The 19,468-nt window shown below is 32.6% G+C and overlaps 1 protein-coding gene across 1 annotated transcript in view; it reads right to left on the reverse strand.

The window, feature by feature from the left end:
- The window catches only part of LOC149772785 (sodium- and chloride-dependent glycine transporter 2-like), a 61,365-nt gene that overhangs the window by 14,519 nt on the left and 27,378 nt on the right, over window positions 1–19,468 (reverse strand). The window contains exons 2-10 of the mRNA XM_089947317.1: window positions 13,263–13,464; window positions 12,092–12,223; window positions 10,967–11,094; window positions 10,120–10,304; window positions 8,447–8,585; window positions 8,003–8,137; window positions 7,195–7,298; window positions 6,733–6,857; window positions 5,426–5,538 (exon numbers count right to left, since the gene is read on the reverse strand). Coding sequence (XP_089803443.1) covers window positions 5,426–5,538; window positions 6,733–6,857; window positions 7,195–7,298; window positions 8,003–8,137; window positions 8,447–8,585; window positions 10,120–10,304; window positions 10,967–11,094; window positions 12,092–12,223; window positions 13,263–13,464 — 1,263 coding nt within the window. The remainder of the gene's footprint in view (window positions 1–5,425; window positions 5,539–6,732; window positions 6,858–7,194; window positions 7,299–8,002; window positions 8,138–8,446; window positions 8,586–10,119; window positions 10,305–10,966; window positions 11,095–12,091; window positions 12,224–13,262; window positions 13,465–19,468) is intronic.

Raw genomic sequence — 19,468 nt, forward strand, 5'->3', positions numbered from 1 at the left:
ACTTTGTACACAATTGCCCATTATCTTACTATATAGATGCAAATTATGATACCACTAATATCTTTCCATACATCTGTAGTAAGATTATATTTTACAACTGTCAACTCAGCTCACTTTGTCCATGGACTAATGAATGAAATGTCTACCAATGTGCTCTTCCAGGCTCAACAACCCGGATTTCTGTGCTTGTAGGATGTAAAACCATGAATTACAGCAACCTTTGTCATCACATTCTGTAAGTATGATACACTGTTCTCACAAGAATTTATGAATTATAAAAGCCCCTTTACAGAGTACCTAAAGTGTAAGTAAAGGTTGCCTCAACTGGAGTGATTCAGGTTCAAACTGGATAAACACCGGAGCACAGACAATTTGCAGTGCACTTGTGCAGTTGTTGTAATGCCTGAATTTCAAGGTCGATGGTGTTCAACTGATTTCACATTTGGAATGTTAGATATTTCTGATCTGCTATAAGGGCATGTGTGTTTTCCAAAGAAGTTATTACTTTCACTGTCCCCTACTGCCACTTTTGTACATGACCATGCGTGCAAGTATGTAACCAAGTATTCAAGTGGAGGTGGTGTTCAACTACTTGAACACCTAGTAGCATGCTGTATGAATACATGAACACATGCAAATTCCCTTTCAGACTGGTTATTCTAACTATTCGAACACCTCCCAAAACCCGAAACAATAGTGTATATGGTAGGGGTGAAACCAGTCATCAAAATATCAATTCTTCAATACTTTTGCTGTACCAATATACATATCAATATAAGTGGTGGAAAACTGATACAAAATGATATTTTAATCTTCAGCTGTTATCAATAACTATTAGTCTCTGCCCTGTTATTCTTTAAATTGTGAATTTATTTGAGACAGCTGTTCTGGGTGGAGACACTCATTTTTGGTAGTTGAAAAGAGCTCAACAAATTAACAGCAAGTGAGGTAGTTCATAATATTGTGTCCCTCGCCCCATCCTCCACCAATTCTAAGATAATTATTTTATCCTAACAGCTTGTTTGACAAAAAGTAGTTCAAATTTCTTCTGACCCTTGCCACCCCATTTCTGATATTTGGACGTTTATGTTGGGGTGTAAAGTCAGTGCCATTACTGCATGACAAAAAGTTGGAATTCATCCATACTGTGTGGTGTCAACATAGGTATCCACTTACTAGTCAGCCTAGCAAACCTAAATGCCCTTTCATTGGGCCACACCTGCATGAAACTGATAGGAAGAGGATTTGTTTTTTTCTGAAATCACAAATATAACATTTGGTATGGCCTTAATATTTTGACAGATAAGAAGAAACTACAGCGATGATGAAATTTTACCTAGAACTCAACATTTGCATTCCTAGTCACATGGCATAAATGGTTGCTAAACTAAATTTGGTTGACACAAGCATTACGCCATAATATAAACTTGCATCAAGGAAGTTTATAAATGCATGTTTCAAATACAGGCTACCTAGAAAACCCAAAATGGCCAATTCCCAGCATGGCTCATCTTTAGATGATGATTTTGTTCAGCTAATCCTGGCTGATAATAATTAATAATGACAATAATTTTTAAAGTTTTGAAGTATATCAGATTACTGGATATGGAAAAAGTGGTAAAGGAGATACCAGTGGGTGATGTTGAGCCTGAAAAGCATGTTAACACATTAACCCCTAGCGACAACTTTACAAGGCAGGAGGTAGTAGCCTACTGCCAAGCTCTGTAGCATCATGGTCATGCACGATACACTAAAGTGGGTGGTATTATAGAAAGGTAGACAGATGTAGCTCTACAATGATACCAAATAATCTGGAATATCTAGTTGCACTACAAAATACTGATAAAAAACCTCATTTTTTTATCCGACTTTATTTTTTACCCAAAATTTGCCCGTGGCCAGAATCCGATTTTGTGCCTGGATTTTAGACTTTTTAGTCTCAGATCTAAGACAAACCAGTATGAACTGCAAACAGACAGATGAGCCTTTGCAAAAAGTAGGATAAGATGGGCATTTGGAATAGAGAGTGGTCTCCATACAAAAATAATGGCTCCGTTTAGTAAAAAAAAAAAAAAAAAAAAAACTCCAACTTTTACATTTCTGCTCAAGCGCGAGTCAAATAGCCAACAAAAAATGATGTTTCTAACACAACTAGGCAGTATGTTATTGAAAGATGACTGGGGATTTGGTGTTTTCGAGTCTGTTCAGAAATAGCTTTAAAAATGTGTTTACTACTCAATTTTCAGGCGAAATTGACAAAAAGCTCCAGGGGTTAATGTGTTAAATACAAATCCAATGTACATGCTGGATGGACAAAAACAGCATGGTGTTCAATCACCCTTTCAGCAAATGTAGAAAAAGCAGAAAACCAAGCCAAATTAAAATAAAGACAAAATAAAAATAGAATGCAATTATTATTTTCAACTTTCATAAATGCCATCTAAGTTTAAACGTAACCAAAGTAAAAACCCACCCACCCACTGCACCTCAACCCACCTATTTTTAACTGTGAGACTGGTCTTAAATATATAAACTATTGAAGAGAATAATAAAATTTATTTATGGATCAGGAAATGGTTTACTGATTATAACAGACAATATTTTCTCTTTTCAATATCTGTTTTAAAAGTTCTATAAATCCAGGTAAAGGTTACATGGATAGGAAATTGTTCTTCAGAATTAAGAAGTGAGAGTGCATTGCAGGAGTCATCTTAATCAACTAGCTTGCTAACGCTTAGTTTGATTAGAGCACAATAACTGATGAATAAAATAGATAATAATAATAATAATAATAATGAGGACTTTGTATAGCACCTAATCTTTAGAAGCTCTAAGTGCTTTACAACATTAGACAACACCTATAAGATAAAAAACATATAATGATATGATTACAAAAACAAACACCATGAAATTAGAAAACACTAAAAAGCAAATGCTGAGAATATTTAAGGTAGGAAACATTATCAGGTCTTTAAGTTTCTTCTTGCAGTCGAAATAAGTGTGTTTTGAGAGCCCTCTTGAATGTGATCACTGTGTCTTTGTGTCTAAGTTCAGTGGGCAATTCATTCCACGTTGATGGGCCCTGGTATGCAAAAGAACGCTGTCTATATGACTTTGTTTTCATAGTGGGAATAATGAGTATACGATTGTCAGAAGAGGAGCGTAAGCATCTTGCTGGTATGTACACATGGGTGATGTCAGATAGGTATGTTGGACTAGAGTCTGACAGTGAAACGTAGCACAGAGAACAAATTTTGTGTTTGATTCTGGATCGAATGGATTAACAGTGTAGGGTACAGAGCAACGGGGAGGTGTGCTCTGATCATGGTACTCTAAGTATGATCCGAGCAGCTGTGTTTTTTGAAGTTTCTGGAGCAGATATTGAGATGAACCAGACAGAAATGAGTTGCAATAGTCCAGTCTTGAAAGTACTAATGAACACACAAGTGTTTTAGTGGCATCAACTGAAAGATATTTGCGAATTGAGCTGATGTGTCTCAGCTCAAGATAAGCAGCCTTGTATATGCTCATGACATGTTGGTGCAATGTGAGAGTACTGTCCAGAGTAACACCTAGGTTTCGTACTGATTGTGTGAATTTAATGTTGGTGCTGCTGATATTTATTGTTTGAAGTAAAGGATGTGAATGAGAAAGTCTTTGTGTTGTGATCAAAATGGCCTCAGTTTTATCATCATTCATCTGCAGCTTGTTACATGTCATCCATGATTTCACATCAAAAAAGGAACACTCTACAATGTGCATCATACTTGTTGTCACCTGTTCAGGCATATTAAGATAATATCAGGTAATAAGGTGTCTGACATCATTAAGCCAGGTGTGACATTATATATGGGCAACAAGAGGACAATAACTGATGAATAAAATAGATACAATGTGTATCATACTAGTTGACAATAACCATGAAATTGACTCTCAAAGTGACCAGCTGGTACAAATATTGTTTCATATATCATTATAATGGATAACTTCGGGGAAAATGTTAACATTGTTGCCTCAATTGATTAACAGGAATGTTAATCTGCATTAACTCCACTAGATTTATTCCAGTGCATGACACATATAAAATCTTTTCAAATAACTGTTTAAATTTTAAAGTAATCTTCAGGATATTTGACAAATGACAATAAAATAATTGCATTTTGTTCCAAGAGACAAATAGCAACGTACAAAAGTCATATAATAACAAATAATTTAAAACGATGTTATATCTCAAAGTCATAAATCTTTGTGCTAACTTAGTGTTAATCAAGAACAATGAACCATATAAATTCTAGAATTTTAAGCATTTAAACTATTTTTATGTATAGCTATATCGATCTATATCGTGTGTTAAGCTTTCGTCCATGACTGTAGATTGCAAGGATCATTTGTAAAAAAACACATTACATAGCTAGCTTTTGACCATGATTGTAGAATATATCTGAAGATAATGATCATTTGTAAACAACTTGTTTACCTGGATTTGAGTTGTGGACATCAGATGGTTGTCATGTTGTTAGCTATAATTTAAGCAAAAGACCTGACCTTGCTTTCTTAACTTTTGATCCACACATTGTCTAAGTTTTCCATATAAGATTGTTTAAATCAAAATTATTAATTCCTAATTTAACATATATCTAGTGGAATAACACTTTTAGCTGTGTTCAGTTATAATTTGAGAGATATTATTTATTTAAATAATTCATTGGAATTACAAAGTGTTCAATTACATTTCAGACTAAAACAATATTTTGGATTTATTGTGAATTCTTTCAAAAGTAGTCTGAATTATACCATTGCCAAACTCTAAAACTTTTGGCACATAAGCTCATCCAAGGCTACTGGCACATCAGCACATTCATTACTGGAATTCATTCCGAACACTATACTTTTGAACTCGGGGCAGAACCTTTTTGGACTATCTGAGATTTATGTCACAATACTGTAAGTTCGTTTGAAATTTTTACTTTGTATTCAAGGGAAATAAATTAGTTATTGAATTTCGCTGCACTTGTTGGCTTCACTTTTTTTCGCTACTTTAAGACCAAAGAGTTTTAATACTAAACAAAGCTTTGTTTTATTTTTACCTATAAAGTAGTTTCCATGATTTCATAATTTCGCTGTTAACAGTGCTCTTTAAATTTTCACGAAGAGCATGTTGGCACACACAGTCTGTGGAAACGAAACATGAAACTGAGAAATTTGATCAGTTGTGCTTGCTAAAATCTTTTAATTTCCAAAAAGAAAGACTTGATATGTCAATACAATTAAATGATGTATAACCTCTGTCCTCAAAAGATGATTTTTAAAAATGGTCTAAAACAGATAGCACTAAGCAATAAGTGTATGAAACATATTATAAAGAACTGCATGATATAAACTGTTATAAACGATTTTTGAAAGTAAATAAAGATTCTTTACATACCTCGCTGTCGAGTCCCAGATTATAAAGCATGAAGAAGAACAAAATTGACCAGAGCTGAGAAGGTGGCAAGTTAGACAGGGCTTCTGGGTAAGCAACAAAAGCCATACCATATCCTATCATAAAATAATAATAATAATAATAATAATAATAATAATAATCATTATCATCATCATCAATCATCAATTAATTATATAATTATATGCAATGTTCAAAACAGAACATGTTGAAATGGTTGGCAAGTTTCATGTTTTTGAACATAATTTGCCAGAACTATCAATACATATCACTCACTGTGTCTTCTTTTTACATTATGTGAGGTATATTGGTCAAAGCACTACCTCTTTAGAACATGCAAATGGAGTGAACTGACTTTGGGTGAGCCCAGTATGGCTCAGTGGTCTAAATCTCTCACTGTTATGGATCACTGCCATCTCACCTCTGTCTGCATGGGTTTGAATCTCAATCTTGGCCAATGTGGTACATGAGGAAGCTTGTCAATAGCTTCCCGTGGGTCAGTGAATTTTCCAAGATTTTCCTGGGTTCTTCCTTCACCAGTAATACTGGCCACCATGCATAACCTATCTTGTTATGAAAAATGGCATTAAACCCAATAACAACAACTGACTTAGAATAATGCTGGGATGCTTCTGTCTTTATGCCATTACACTGCATCATAGACATCAAGTCATTTCTAACATCAATCGGTGTTATTAAACATGTTTAATGTGACCAAATGATAACACTGGTTTATAAATTAAACATCAATCGGTGTTATTAAACGTGTTTAATGTGACCAAATGATAACACTGGTTTATAAATTAAACATCAAACAGTGTTATTAAACGTGTCTAATATGACCAAATGATAACACTGGTTTATAAATTAAACATCATTCAGTGTTATTAAACGTGTTTAATGTGACCAAATGATAACACTGGTTTATAAATTAAACATCAATTGGTGTTATTAAACGTGTTTAATGTGACCAAATGATAACACTGGCTTATAAATTAAATTTACAATGTAGTCAATAATGAAATAAAAAATGAGATTCATCACAACAAAGATCATCCTAAAGGTATTAAACCGTGTGTGTCTCCATCCCTATCAATATATATATATATATATATATATATATATATATATATATATATATATATATATATAATCACCTAACTTATTATTCTATTTTTCTAAATAAATCAAGTAGATATAGTGAGGAAATGTATTTTTATTCCAAAATGTTGTTTAATATCCAGTTCTACACTATTGGAAACTGTATTGTATTTTAGTTTCCATCATCTTACCTCCCTTTGCTACATCCTGTACACCTACACCAAGTTCCTTGGCCATTCCACCAAACGTTGTAAATATAACAAAACCAGCGATTATGCTAGTTAGTAAGTCCATCACTGCAATTAGAATGGCATCTCTAGGGAAGAAAAATTTTAAAAATATGAGTTTTGACTTAGTCTTCCAATCATGACATTTATTTCAGTGAACTTCGCACTGATGTAATATTCTTTAAGTTGTCTTTAAAACAAGATTGATATAAGGACATCATTCTGCAACATTAGTCTTAAGTATAACCCAAGAACTGAATAGGAAAAATAAGGAAAGTTTGTCTGGTTGAAAGAAAGAAATAAGAGAGAGAAAAATGAAAGAGAGAAATAGAGAAAGCATTTAAATTATTACATAGACATAGGTCAATGTTTGCTAAAAACAATATACTTTTTCAGGAACGCACTGAATATTTTGCATGCACTTACCCATATATATTATTCTTAAACTTGTTAAAGCTCCCAAACATGATTATACCACCAAAGGAAACACTTAGGGAGAAAAACATCTGACTTGCGGCAGCTACCCATACCTAAAATCACAAACAACGTATGTTCATTTATTGGTCTTGACCTGGCCAATTCTGAATTCTTTGTCGATTCCAACTGGTGATTTAATAACAAAGTAAAATATAAATTTTGAGACCATTAAAAATGTATAGTTATTTCACTGTGATTAATTTAACATCTCAATGATCTCATTTAAGTGACACAGTGACCCAGATAATTTGACATATTAGACATCTGTTCAGGCAAAGTAAGATAATATTAGGCATAAAAGTATGACCTCATTAAGGCCAACTGTGACATCATATACGGGTCTCTAACCGTTGTCATGATTTTAATGATTACTGTGATCTTCTATCAAGTCTATTACAATACAATGGTCACTCACTTTTCTGTATTTAATGTTTAATATCCAAATAATAATTGCTAAAATTAATGTTCTGTCTTTAATTTCTTCCATGTAAAATACTAGTGTACCAAAGGGCAGGTCTTAATATGACTTGTATCATTTGGGAATCTTACAAAAATAATTCATTTCATATGATGGTTTAAATTTTGATGCCAATATGCATGACATAGTGCTCTGCTGATGCTAAAACATTTCTGCCATTCAGTAGTGGACTCCATCTTGAATTTAAGTAAATTTGTAAACTTTACCTAGCATGAATATTCATTAAAATAAAACATAATTATACACATAATGGTAAAACACACATTTACTTAGACTCACCTTAAGGTCCAGTAACTTTTCCCATTTAGGAACAATAAAATATATAACTCCGTCTATGGCTCCATCAAGTGTGGCACCACGAATCAGCAGTATGAGCAAAATGACGTATGGGAAGGTGGCAGAAAAATACACAACCTGTGAAGAGACAAAATTTAAAAAAATACAAATGCATAATAATTTGAGGATGAAAATGTGGAGTGAGAACAAATAAAATATCTATATGGTACAGCCAGGGTCTCAAAACAAATGGAAAGGACAGAATAAAAACTGTTACCAGTGTGAAAACAATAGCTACATTATCATCTGCCTCCTGTACTAAAATCTTATTCTTGATGGAGCTTATCTGACAAAACATGATGTATATACAACAGCAACATGAAAATATTCAAAATTAATTTATTGAGATTAAGTCATTAACTAGGCCAAAGAAACAATTCAGCCTACCTTTCCCGAAGTCTTGATTCCCTTGATGAGACAGACAACTACAATGATCCAGGAGACAAAATGACAAAGAGTGAGTTTCCACAGTGGATCCCCCATATCCTTAGGGTACAAGTTTGGGGCCTTTTGGATGACCTCTTTACTGAAAGGATATTACAGAGAGTAGGTGTATGCAATAATTTTCAAAATAATCTTGAAGAATATTTTATTTATGGCACTTTTCAACATGGAACATGGTAATTTTCATGCTTATATGATGGACACACACACACACACACACACATATATATATATATATATATATATATAGTAGAGAGAAAGAGAGAGAGAGAATTGATTAGCCAATTATATCTTAGCAAACTCAAGTCTGTTTTTTCATATAGATTAAACAAAGCAGTTTCCTCTACATACAAATATAAGATAGCAAAGTCACATGGCAAAAGTTTCTCTTGAAGAATATATTTTGTTTAATTATTTTGTTTTTGTCTCCTGTGATTGTAATGACAACAACAGAACAAACACATCAATCATTATATTTTCTCACCAATACAAAAGATGAAGAAGGGCAATATGATGAATGTGAATAGATTCTTAACAAAACAGTTGCCCTTTCCGAGTAAGCCGAGCAAAGGACTTTCTGCACATTTATCATATTTTTACATTATTAGATGCCTCAGATACACATTTACGCAAAGATAACAGATAATTCGGGTTTGTGTTTCATTGCGGAAACAATATTTATATTTCTCTTATGAGATTAAACCAAATACATGTATACTCATCAAAGAATAAATTGGTTGTTTTGCGTATCTAAGTGATACATCAGCATTTTTTCTGATGCTGTTTGAAATGTGATGCAAATAAAAACATAAAATTATATAGTTAAATACAATCATAAAAGAAAGAAATTATGAATGACCTACATGCATGATTATAAATGATGATTGGTATATTGCATGAATCTCCAATTTCACTTTTTGATGCCTCGGTTAAGAACATGCCCAAAGTAGCAAGAAAATACCCATGTCATTTTGATGTACCTAAATCAAACTTTGATATATTTCTGAATCCGTTTGAAATGGGAACCTGTCTTCTATTTTAAAAAAATGAAATAAAAATAATGGATAAATTAAAATGCAACTAAAACAATGATTTTATCTCTTATTCTTAGCTGTAAAATTTAAAGAGCCATACTTTTTTTTATCACTTTGGCAAAAGCAAATCTTCACAGTAGATCTTTTATGTACAAAAAATAAAAGATGACCGAAAAATATTTAAATTTTTATATGAAAAAATATATAAATAATTAATTATTATTTTTATGGCATGATGGTGTACAAAAAATCAAAGGGTACAAAAAAATAACATGAAATAGATTAGTTACAGGTGAAACAATGCTGTCATGGCCTACATCTATCTTTTCTTTTCTATTTTGAATTTGATCACATTTCTCTAATTGCATAATGAATTAGTTCTGATTTGATTGCATTACATTGTCAGTAAGAGGAAACATGGTTTTCCGAGCAGATTGTATCGGATAAAATAAAATTTCTAAAATTTTCATCAATGCTAATTATCATAGAATAAAAATTAAGTAGAGTTTAGTAATATCAAGATCACGTGACTCATATTCATTTAGTACTTATGTTCACATAATCATCTGTTTCTGTACTCACTAGAAATATAATTCAGCCACTGGGGTTGGATTTCCGACATAGCTAACATTTGTACAATTGTAAGGAAGACTGACATCAAACGTGGCATTTAAAGGGCAGCGACAATCTTCAGTGATGTTTTGAGCATCGTCACAGTACTGCATCCTTCTGGTTGTCTTCTCTACACATCCAAACTGCTTCCACTCCTGGGAAATAACGGAGATATTGGACCAATCATATGAAAAATTTGATCTTTTATCATTTTTGCTTTTAGAACATATTACGCTGAGCAAAATTATTATTATGTGTTAAGGTTTCAAATAAAATAGTAATACATGAATAAGGTGTTTGAAATACATGCAGTTGACAATGTGTTTACCATCAAAATCTGTAAACAAAATGTAGAACTGCATTTCATATCGTACAGGATAATTGATAATCATTGTATCCATGGAGGAGTTGTTCTGTCCAAAATGCAACCATGTTTTAAGCAACACATTCGGCACCATGATTAAATAAAAAAGTTTCAATGACCTAGAGGATGATTGTATTCATTCATGTAACGTAGGTATGAGGGTCAGGCAAGGAATCAAAAAATTTTAAAAATAACAGCATCTATATTTATCACAAAAAAGCAATGATACCGCTATTTCAAATAGGTCATATTTGATGACCAATCTAGATTAATATATGCTATTATAATACAAGAACATTTTACATTAAATATGGTTTTATATATATGAGCAAAACACGCATAGTTAAATAAGAATTATTTTAGCTGGGATTTTTTAGAGGTGAAAAGGATAATATGGTTAGTAGTATCGGAAATTTGATTCAATCCTTATTTCAAATGTTAAAAAACACATACCTCTTTACAGACAGTCCAGGGAAGAGTGATCTGCATGGAGGCAAACATGTAATACAAACAATAGGCCATAATCACATTGTAGTAAATGGCAACTACGAGGGATATAAGGGCCTGGGAAATTCCAATGCCTGTAACAACAATAAGAATAACTGTAACAATAATAATTATAATAATAATAATAATAATAATAATAGTAATAATAATAATAATAATAGAAATAACACAAGCAATGGCAATATCTACTATTGCTACTAAAACAATCCAACCGAGTTATAACTAAAAACTCCAATATGGAGGAACCAACACATACCCAACCCTCATAAAAGTGAATGGAAAGAAAGACGCATTTACTAGAGTAAGTGTAGTCTACAATAAGATGGTTAAATTAATGCCATGGAACCACTTATATGCCAATAGCCTCAACTCCAATGACATTTCTCAAGCTGCAATTGCAGATACATGACTGGGCTTTTATAACATGGTACCAAAGATGGATAATTCGACTCATACCCATAAAGTTTCACTAAGGAAAGAGATAAATATTAAGCATCACATAAATTCAATTGATAAAAAATAATATATTATATAAAAATGCTGGCCTTATGCAGTACTGAAGAGAAGAAAGGTCAAAACTTAGGTGAGTCAAACTGTGCAATACAAACATTGTTATATTAAAATGTACTTCGATAATAAAACTCCAATAATACAGTGTAATATAATGAAAATTTCTGACACAACAAGAAAATGTGTATACTTGTGTTTTTCCACAATGTTATATAATACCGGTACAATGTTATATAATACTGGTACAATGTTATATGATACAGATACAATGTTATCTCAAAATATGATACATGTTCATAGCATTTCTGGTACAATGTTATATAATACCGGTACAATGTTATATAATACCGGTACAATGTTATATGATACAGGTACAATGTTATATCAAAATATGATCCATGTTCATAGCATTTTGTGAGCAGATGTAGAAAAAAATATCTGGAGAGGTTATTAAATTCTTTGCAACAAAAAATAAACACAAAATACTAGCTTACTTCTGTAATCATATGAGGTATCATATTAGGTATCATATTAGGTATCATATTAGGTATTAACGCTTACCCTTGCCACTTGGATTCAGAGTCCAAATCGTTGTAGGCCCCTTACCAGAAAACTGTCCTAATGCCAATTCCAAGAAGTAGATCGGCTTGCCAACCAAGAACTGCAGGACAATGTAGGCAATCAGAAACGCAGCTGCAAGAGACAGAATTATTCACATCACTACTTATATGACTATATAATGATCTCATTCAGTTTGTCTTTAATATACTGCATTCTACAAAATGATACAAGAGAGAATTATTCACATCGCTACTTTTACAACTGTATATATCGATCTCATTCAGTTTGTCTTTAATATATGGCATTCTGCAAAATGATACAATAGTAGCCACCACCAGATTTTTTGGTCATTGTTCTTCTTTTTCTGCACCAAATGCGCATGTCAGTAGAACAAAATTAAAATGAATAAAATATTTCTTCTGTGTCATCTGCGTTATAACGATGTGTAAAATCATCCTTTTTAAATTTCAACCACACTTTTCTTAACTTGTTATTCTTAGGGTTTCCTGCTTTAATAATAATAATAACCGCAATGTGTTTGCATGATATTTTAACCAATTTACACATTCGCAGCTTCTATGCCTATCAAACTGAGATATGTACCTAGAAAAAAGTGTTCTAGAACAATACAAGAAATTTAAGAGGCCGGAAAAACAATTAAAATTAAAATGTTTTTATCGGTACTTGATTATTTAATTTGTGGCTGTTGTGAAAAGAAAGTTTTCACCTTATTTTGCCTTGTTTATATTATATGCAATACCTGTGTTCACAAAAATAGTTAAGAATTTACAGCTGTAACAAAAAAATAGAGTCTCAGGTTTAGCAGACAGGTTGTATATCTTTGTTATATCATAATGTGTTGGCTGCACATTTTTAGTATTTCCTCAAACAATGTATCAACTTTTAAAGACCCAAGTTTATTTATATGTTATAATCGTATGTCATAAGAGAATAAGATTATCTGTTTGCATTAATGACAAAATGTGCATAATGTCACCATTAAAATGTCATTTGTAATTTATTACATAATTCACCTCAATGGTTATCTAGGTATTTTCCTTGTGAAACATAATTCAGAATGGTCTTATGTATGCTTTACTATCAACAGAGTACGCATAAAATTTCATCACTAAATCTTTGAAGAAATAATTTTAATTGATGTGTAACACACCTCCTCCATTTTCATAAGCGAGGTAGGGAAATCTCCAAACATTGCCCAACCCCACTGATAACCCTATACAGGACAAAATAAACTCCCATTTGTTGGGCCACTCATCTCTCTCCTCCACCTTTGGTTTGCCAGAGGGTTTTTTGTCACAGCTTGTACAACTGCTTGCATCTGATATGCTGTTCTCTTGAACCACCTCACTACTCTGTAACAAGAGACAAATAAATTTGGCATATGAGTTGATATAAACACAATCTTTAAGAACTATTTTGGAGAATCACTAATTGTTATTAATTAATGACTTATTTATCTTAAATTGTGATAATGTGATGGTGTGATTAATTGAATAAATAAGAGGTAAATAAACAATTTATTGCTAAATATATTAATTTTTTAATTTAACTGTGGATCTATATTTCGCTAATGTAGGATTAAAATAGCAGTAATTTTGATATTGTATGTAATCTTTAAGAGGAGGTGAGAATTATCTGGAAATAAAACTGAATGCAAATAAAATCCCAATCCTAATTATAGAATACGTTCTTTTCATCTCTACATCTTCATTTTTTCAACTCTTATTATTAACTTATATTTTTCTTCTTATTCTTCTTTTTGTTTATAATAGATTAATGATCTAGGTTATTAAAGTTCTGAAGATTTTCTCCACATTAAATTTCTTTTGAAAATGAATGAAAGTTACAAAATTCAATTTATTAAATTGGAATTAATTGTGCATTTTAATTAAATGCTGGGAATCATTCTAGTAAATTAATATTCAAGGTAATTAGTATTTTGTTTCTTTCAACTGATGCAAAGTTTCCTTATCTTCAGCTTCTTCTTCTCAATCAATAATCTTTCTCTTGGAGTAATAATGTAAATATATTAGTATAATGACATGCAGTGTAATAAAACATCTCTCTTTCTCTACCTATATATATATATATATATATATATATATATATATATATATATATAATGAGATGAATATAGACTATCATACAATATCACTCACTAGCTATGCAAATGGAATTTAAGACTCAGATGTATGCACAAACCCAATGGATCTCTACTGAGAAATGAAAGAATCAATATTACCCACAATACTTCATGAGGACAAAATGTGCAATTACTCTTGTGAACAGTAACTTTCCATAAAAACTACCATTTAATCCAATTTAACAATACTGTTAGGGGTAACAAAATTGGCCATTTTCACTCATGTATTGGTACTGGTCCCAAGAATGAACAACAAATTTTGCAGATCAAGTGTACACACTTTTGGGAGCAATCCCAATTTTGACTTATAAAGTGGTATCTGGGATAAATTACATGCTTTTCTGAAAGTACATTTTGGTACTGATCCCACATTTTCCAGGTATAGTTTTGCAATTGACCCCATGCTTGGCAAACATTTGTGCATTTATCCCAAGATTTTCTAGTAAGCCTGGTTAAAAAAAAACAACATTGGGATTGATCCCATATTTGTCTGGAAAGATACTTTAGGGACTGATCCCATGTTTTTCTGGTAGATAGTTTTGGGGATCAATACCAAATTTTCATGTACAGGATTCTTGGGATTGCTCGCACATTTGACTGGAGAGAAATATCTAAAGACTGCTGCAAAGTCTGCATCTTAAAATATTTTGGGATCATTCACATTCTGAGAAGACATTTTGTGATTGATCCCAGTATGACATCGTAGAAGAATTTTGTTATTGATTTCAAATCTGCTTCATAAGAAACTTTTGGGACTGATCAAAGTCTTCCTGGTAATATACTGTTATGTGTCTTGTGCAAGGATTTATTTTTTGGGTGGTGGTGAAAGAGACTGTGGGAATCCATCCCAGGTGTACTTAATGAAAATGGTGTGTTGTTAGGTCAGTCATACTTAAATAAACTGAGATCAGTTAAATGCAGGGTATAGTGTGTGTGAGTGAAATTTTGATTTTTAATGTAGCTTTAAAAAAATGTCAGTCATATCGCTATGATCTCTCCATTGTGACAGTTTATAACAATGTCTAGCATTGGGGCATCATGCCGCAGACATGTAGCATCCAGGGCCGACAAGAGGGGGAGGGGCAACCAGGGATATATCCCCTTGGCCCTGGCCCATAAGGGGGCCTGGGCCAAACAACACTTTTTAATTTTATTAAAGAAAAATTTTGTTTGAACAAGAACATGGAGAGGCCCTGGTGTTTCTGACACAGTCACATTATCCAGGCCAACCTTTCCTAACACAAACCTCCTAATGCAGAGCCCCAAACGAGGTTGCTGCCAGCAACATTTTTAAAAATCTTTGGGGAATATCAGGGTACAAAAATTAGCCATATATGCATAGTTATATAATACATTATACCTTAATTTAGTTGCATAATCAACTTTTGTGTAAGAGATACAACTTCAGAATGCTTGACCACAAACTCTTAATATTTTTGTTGCCCATCCTGGCAAGAAACAAAACAGTATACCATTCAGGACAAAATCATAAGGCATAGTACAGGAATATGGAATGAAGATGCACATTATAGTATGGCATCCAAAAATAAAGAATAAAGAATTGCTAACAAAATTCTATTTCTCAGATAATAATCTCTTTTAGGAGCTTATAAACTATATGGATTAATACATTTTGAAAGGTCCATTGCAATAACCCTTCACTATTGGGAGCTGTGCCAAGCTTACAATAAAAAGTTTTGAAATTTCTATACATCTTCACATTTTTAGCAAAGGATTGCAGAGGGATAACCTGTTGAATATGCAAATTATTCTGATATGTTTCAATCCAGTTATAACAAACTCCACCATTTATGCAGCCATTTTATAAAATAAATATAATTTACTATACAGCTTCATTATGTCTTTGGCTGTAGGAATTTCTTATTGCTTTTATAATAGTATTTTAACATTCAGTTGAATACAGCAGCTAAGGTATAGGATTTTCAAGAATCTCTAACACAAAATTTGAATCGGACTTTAAATATGGGCTTATCTCATCAGGATCTTGCATGGGTTGAGAAGCATTCTGATCAGATGATCTTGCATCTGATTGGCTGACCTTTTTACCACTGGAAGCCATGTTTCTGACCTGATTAATACCAAACCTGACATATATGTTTATACTATCAAGATATCAGACAATTTTTAATATGAGTGAGATTCATGCACATTAATGATAAGTGTTTTGCATCTGATTGACTGAGCTTGTTGTCACTCTATAATTATGATCCAATTCTGAACAAACTTTGTATATGTACTTGTATTTTAAAGATCTGTAATGCTGTTGATAATGAGCAAGGTCAAAAAATATTAATGAGCTGACCTTGCATCTGATTGGCTGAACCTGTTAGTACTCTGAAAACCATACTTTTTTAATCTGATTTTGTCCAAACTTCAAATACAGGCTTATATATCAAGATCATGACTGAATTTGATAATGCATTGGGTCCATTCCTACTGACTGAATTGGATAATGCATATTTATTATATCATCTTGCATTTGATTGGCTGAGGATTTTTACCACTCTAGAAAATAGTTTTGATAGGATTTTGATCAAGCTTGGTACCTAGGCCCATGTCATCAAGGTCTTCGTTGAGTATGAATATGACTGAAATCCATGCATATTATGTCACCTTGAATCTGATTGGCTGAGGTACATAGGCCCATGTCATCAAGGTCTTCGTTGAGTATGAATATGACTGAAATCCATGCATATTATGTCACCTTGTTTCTGATTGGCTGAGCTTGTCAACATGTAAGTAACATCATCTCTCATCAGATTTTAACTGAACTTATGAAAAAGTGTTACATGATGGATGATTTTAACTATGAGCAAGACCTATGCATATTATTAAACATAATAATGTATCAGAATGACTATATGTGATTTGCACAAATTAAACAGACACTTTGATTGGCTAGTATATTGAGTCTATCTTTCTCATCCACATTCTATACAACTCGGATAAATGGGTTTATATCACCAGGTTCATGGATGACTTCAATCCAGTCTTTTATTGTAGTGGAAATACCTATATAGTTAACTCCCCTGTGGGTAGGTATTAGTTTACTTCAAAGTTACAAAGTTTCACTAGTGGAGATCAAACAAATTCGGTCCACAATTTCATTGATTGTTTGAATATAAATCCAATAAATATTCAATTATCCCACGAAATAACTGCTTAAGATCTACTAAATTTAAAGAAAGAGCAAATCATAACTTTCATAGATAGTAGAAAACAAAAGATCACTGGAAATAAGTAACAGTTGGCCAAGAGGGCATATGATGTACATCAAACAGAAATTGGGATAATGGATAACAGATCATCTGAGAATGTTGATGGAAAACCCATTTCCACTGAAGATATTCCAGATTTTAATGACATTTCATCAGGTTGGGCAAGTGATCATCTCAGTTAGCAAAACTTTTGGTCCGTGATATGTAAGTGTTTGATTTATAGCAGTCATAAACAAGTGATTCATTAACAATGGGAATGACAATACATAAGTGGGATGAACTTTTATAAAGAAAAAAATATCCACAAAGTGATGATAAACATTGTTTGAGAAACAAATTTGTGCTATGTCTGTCTCCTTTGCTGTGGATGGGTATCATTGATTTCACCAAAGCCTTCCAGCATGATTTTCTGGCATCTATCATTTCTTTTGGTGCTGTACTTTCATATTTTGTTAAAGTTTCAGCTCTATCAGGATCTGCAATAAAACATGCTTTTATTGATAACAGCCAATTAAAAGACAATTTAGATGATGGAATCAATAGACAGATAAAGTTAAATATGCACGTCAAATATTATCATGAGCTGTAAGGTCAACTAGAAAAGAAACCTTCAGATAAAAAAGTCAGACATAGCTTTACCAGTAATTATAGTTGTCATTGTATTCTACATTCTTAATGACACTGATAATGCATGGCGAAACATCCTGAAGATTTCTTTATTTTCATACTTTTGGCACAGGATCTCATCTGCTGCATTGCCTCAGATGGATTGGGTTGTAACACACCTATCCAGTGTTGGCAATATCCCTGGTCTGAGCTTGGACTTGTTGAGAATGTTTCTTCTGTCATGTCTGGTGACAGCAGAGGGATCATGTACATATATAAACTTGTAAATACTTTTTTTTCAGCCTAAGTAGGTCAACTGGATTGAAAGGCTATGTCTTTTAAGAACAGAGGCAAATTATATCTTAGAAACTGGTATGGTGTATCATTTCAGGAGCTTAGGTGAAAGAACACCTTTATAGAGATATGGAGGTCTCAGTTTCAAGGCATGATTTGGTAGAGACCACTGAAAAAAAGGCAGTCTGATTCACACCTACCCCACTAATTCATACACAAGCTATGTCCTAAACTTGTGACATCTAGTCTTTTAATCTATTTACCTTGCTTTTGCCACTGTGCATATATATATATATATATATATATATATATATATATATATATATATATATATATATATATATACAAAATCAATATTGTTGTTTGGTTCAGAAGTGTATCATGTTTAGACAGCTTGACATAATAGTTTTAAACACTATGATCAACTCTCATGTTTGCATCTTTATTCCAATTCTGTAAGAATAAGGCCAATATATTGTTATAATCCTATGGAATTTAAAGGACTGCCTTATGGCCATATTTGTTTTCAAATCAATGACTTTAACTCTGATTAACAATTCACAAAAGCATAGGACAGTAATATATTAAAAAATCATGCTTAAAAAATTACCATACCTATATCAATCTCCTTCCACTATTCCATGAACTTGTGCACGATGTTACACATGCCATGACTGGATCTTTGTTAGTCTCTGACACCTACTAAGACAAAAATGCACCTTTCCTTTCATCACTGAATGTTGTTGTTGTTGTTGTTGTGGGGTTTAACGCCATTTTTCAGCACACGATAGGCTATACATGGCGGCCAGTATTAATGGTGGAGGAAGAACCCAGGAAAACACCGGAAAGAACCACCAACCCACGAGAAGCTACTGGCAAGCTTTCTCACATACCCACATTGCATCACTGAATGTCACCTGAAAATAAATTGTAAAAAATTATGATCATTATTAATATTATTATTATTATTATTATTTTAGATGTTGGTTGATACCTTTTACAGAGCATTAACTACAAATTAGTTGTTTGTGTCATCTGTCAAGCTTTAGAGCCAAAAGCTTTTGCACCTGCTAT

Source organism: Sinohyriopsis cumingii, unplaced genomic scaffold (genome assembly GCF_028554795.1).
Source record: "Sinohyriopsis cumingii isolate HCF-2022 unplaced genomic scaffold, ASM2855479v2 utg001176l, whole genome shotgun sequence".
Taxonomy (NCBI): domain Eukaryota; kingdom Metazoa; phylum Mollusca; class Bivalvia; order Unionida; family Unionidae; genus Sinohyriopsis; species Sinohyriopsis cumingii.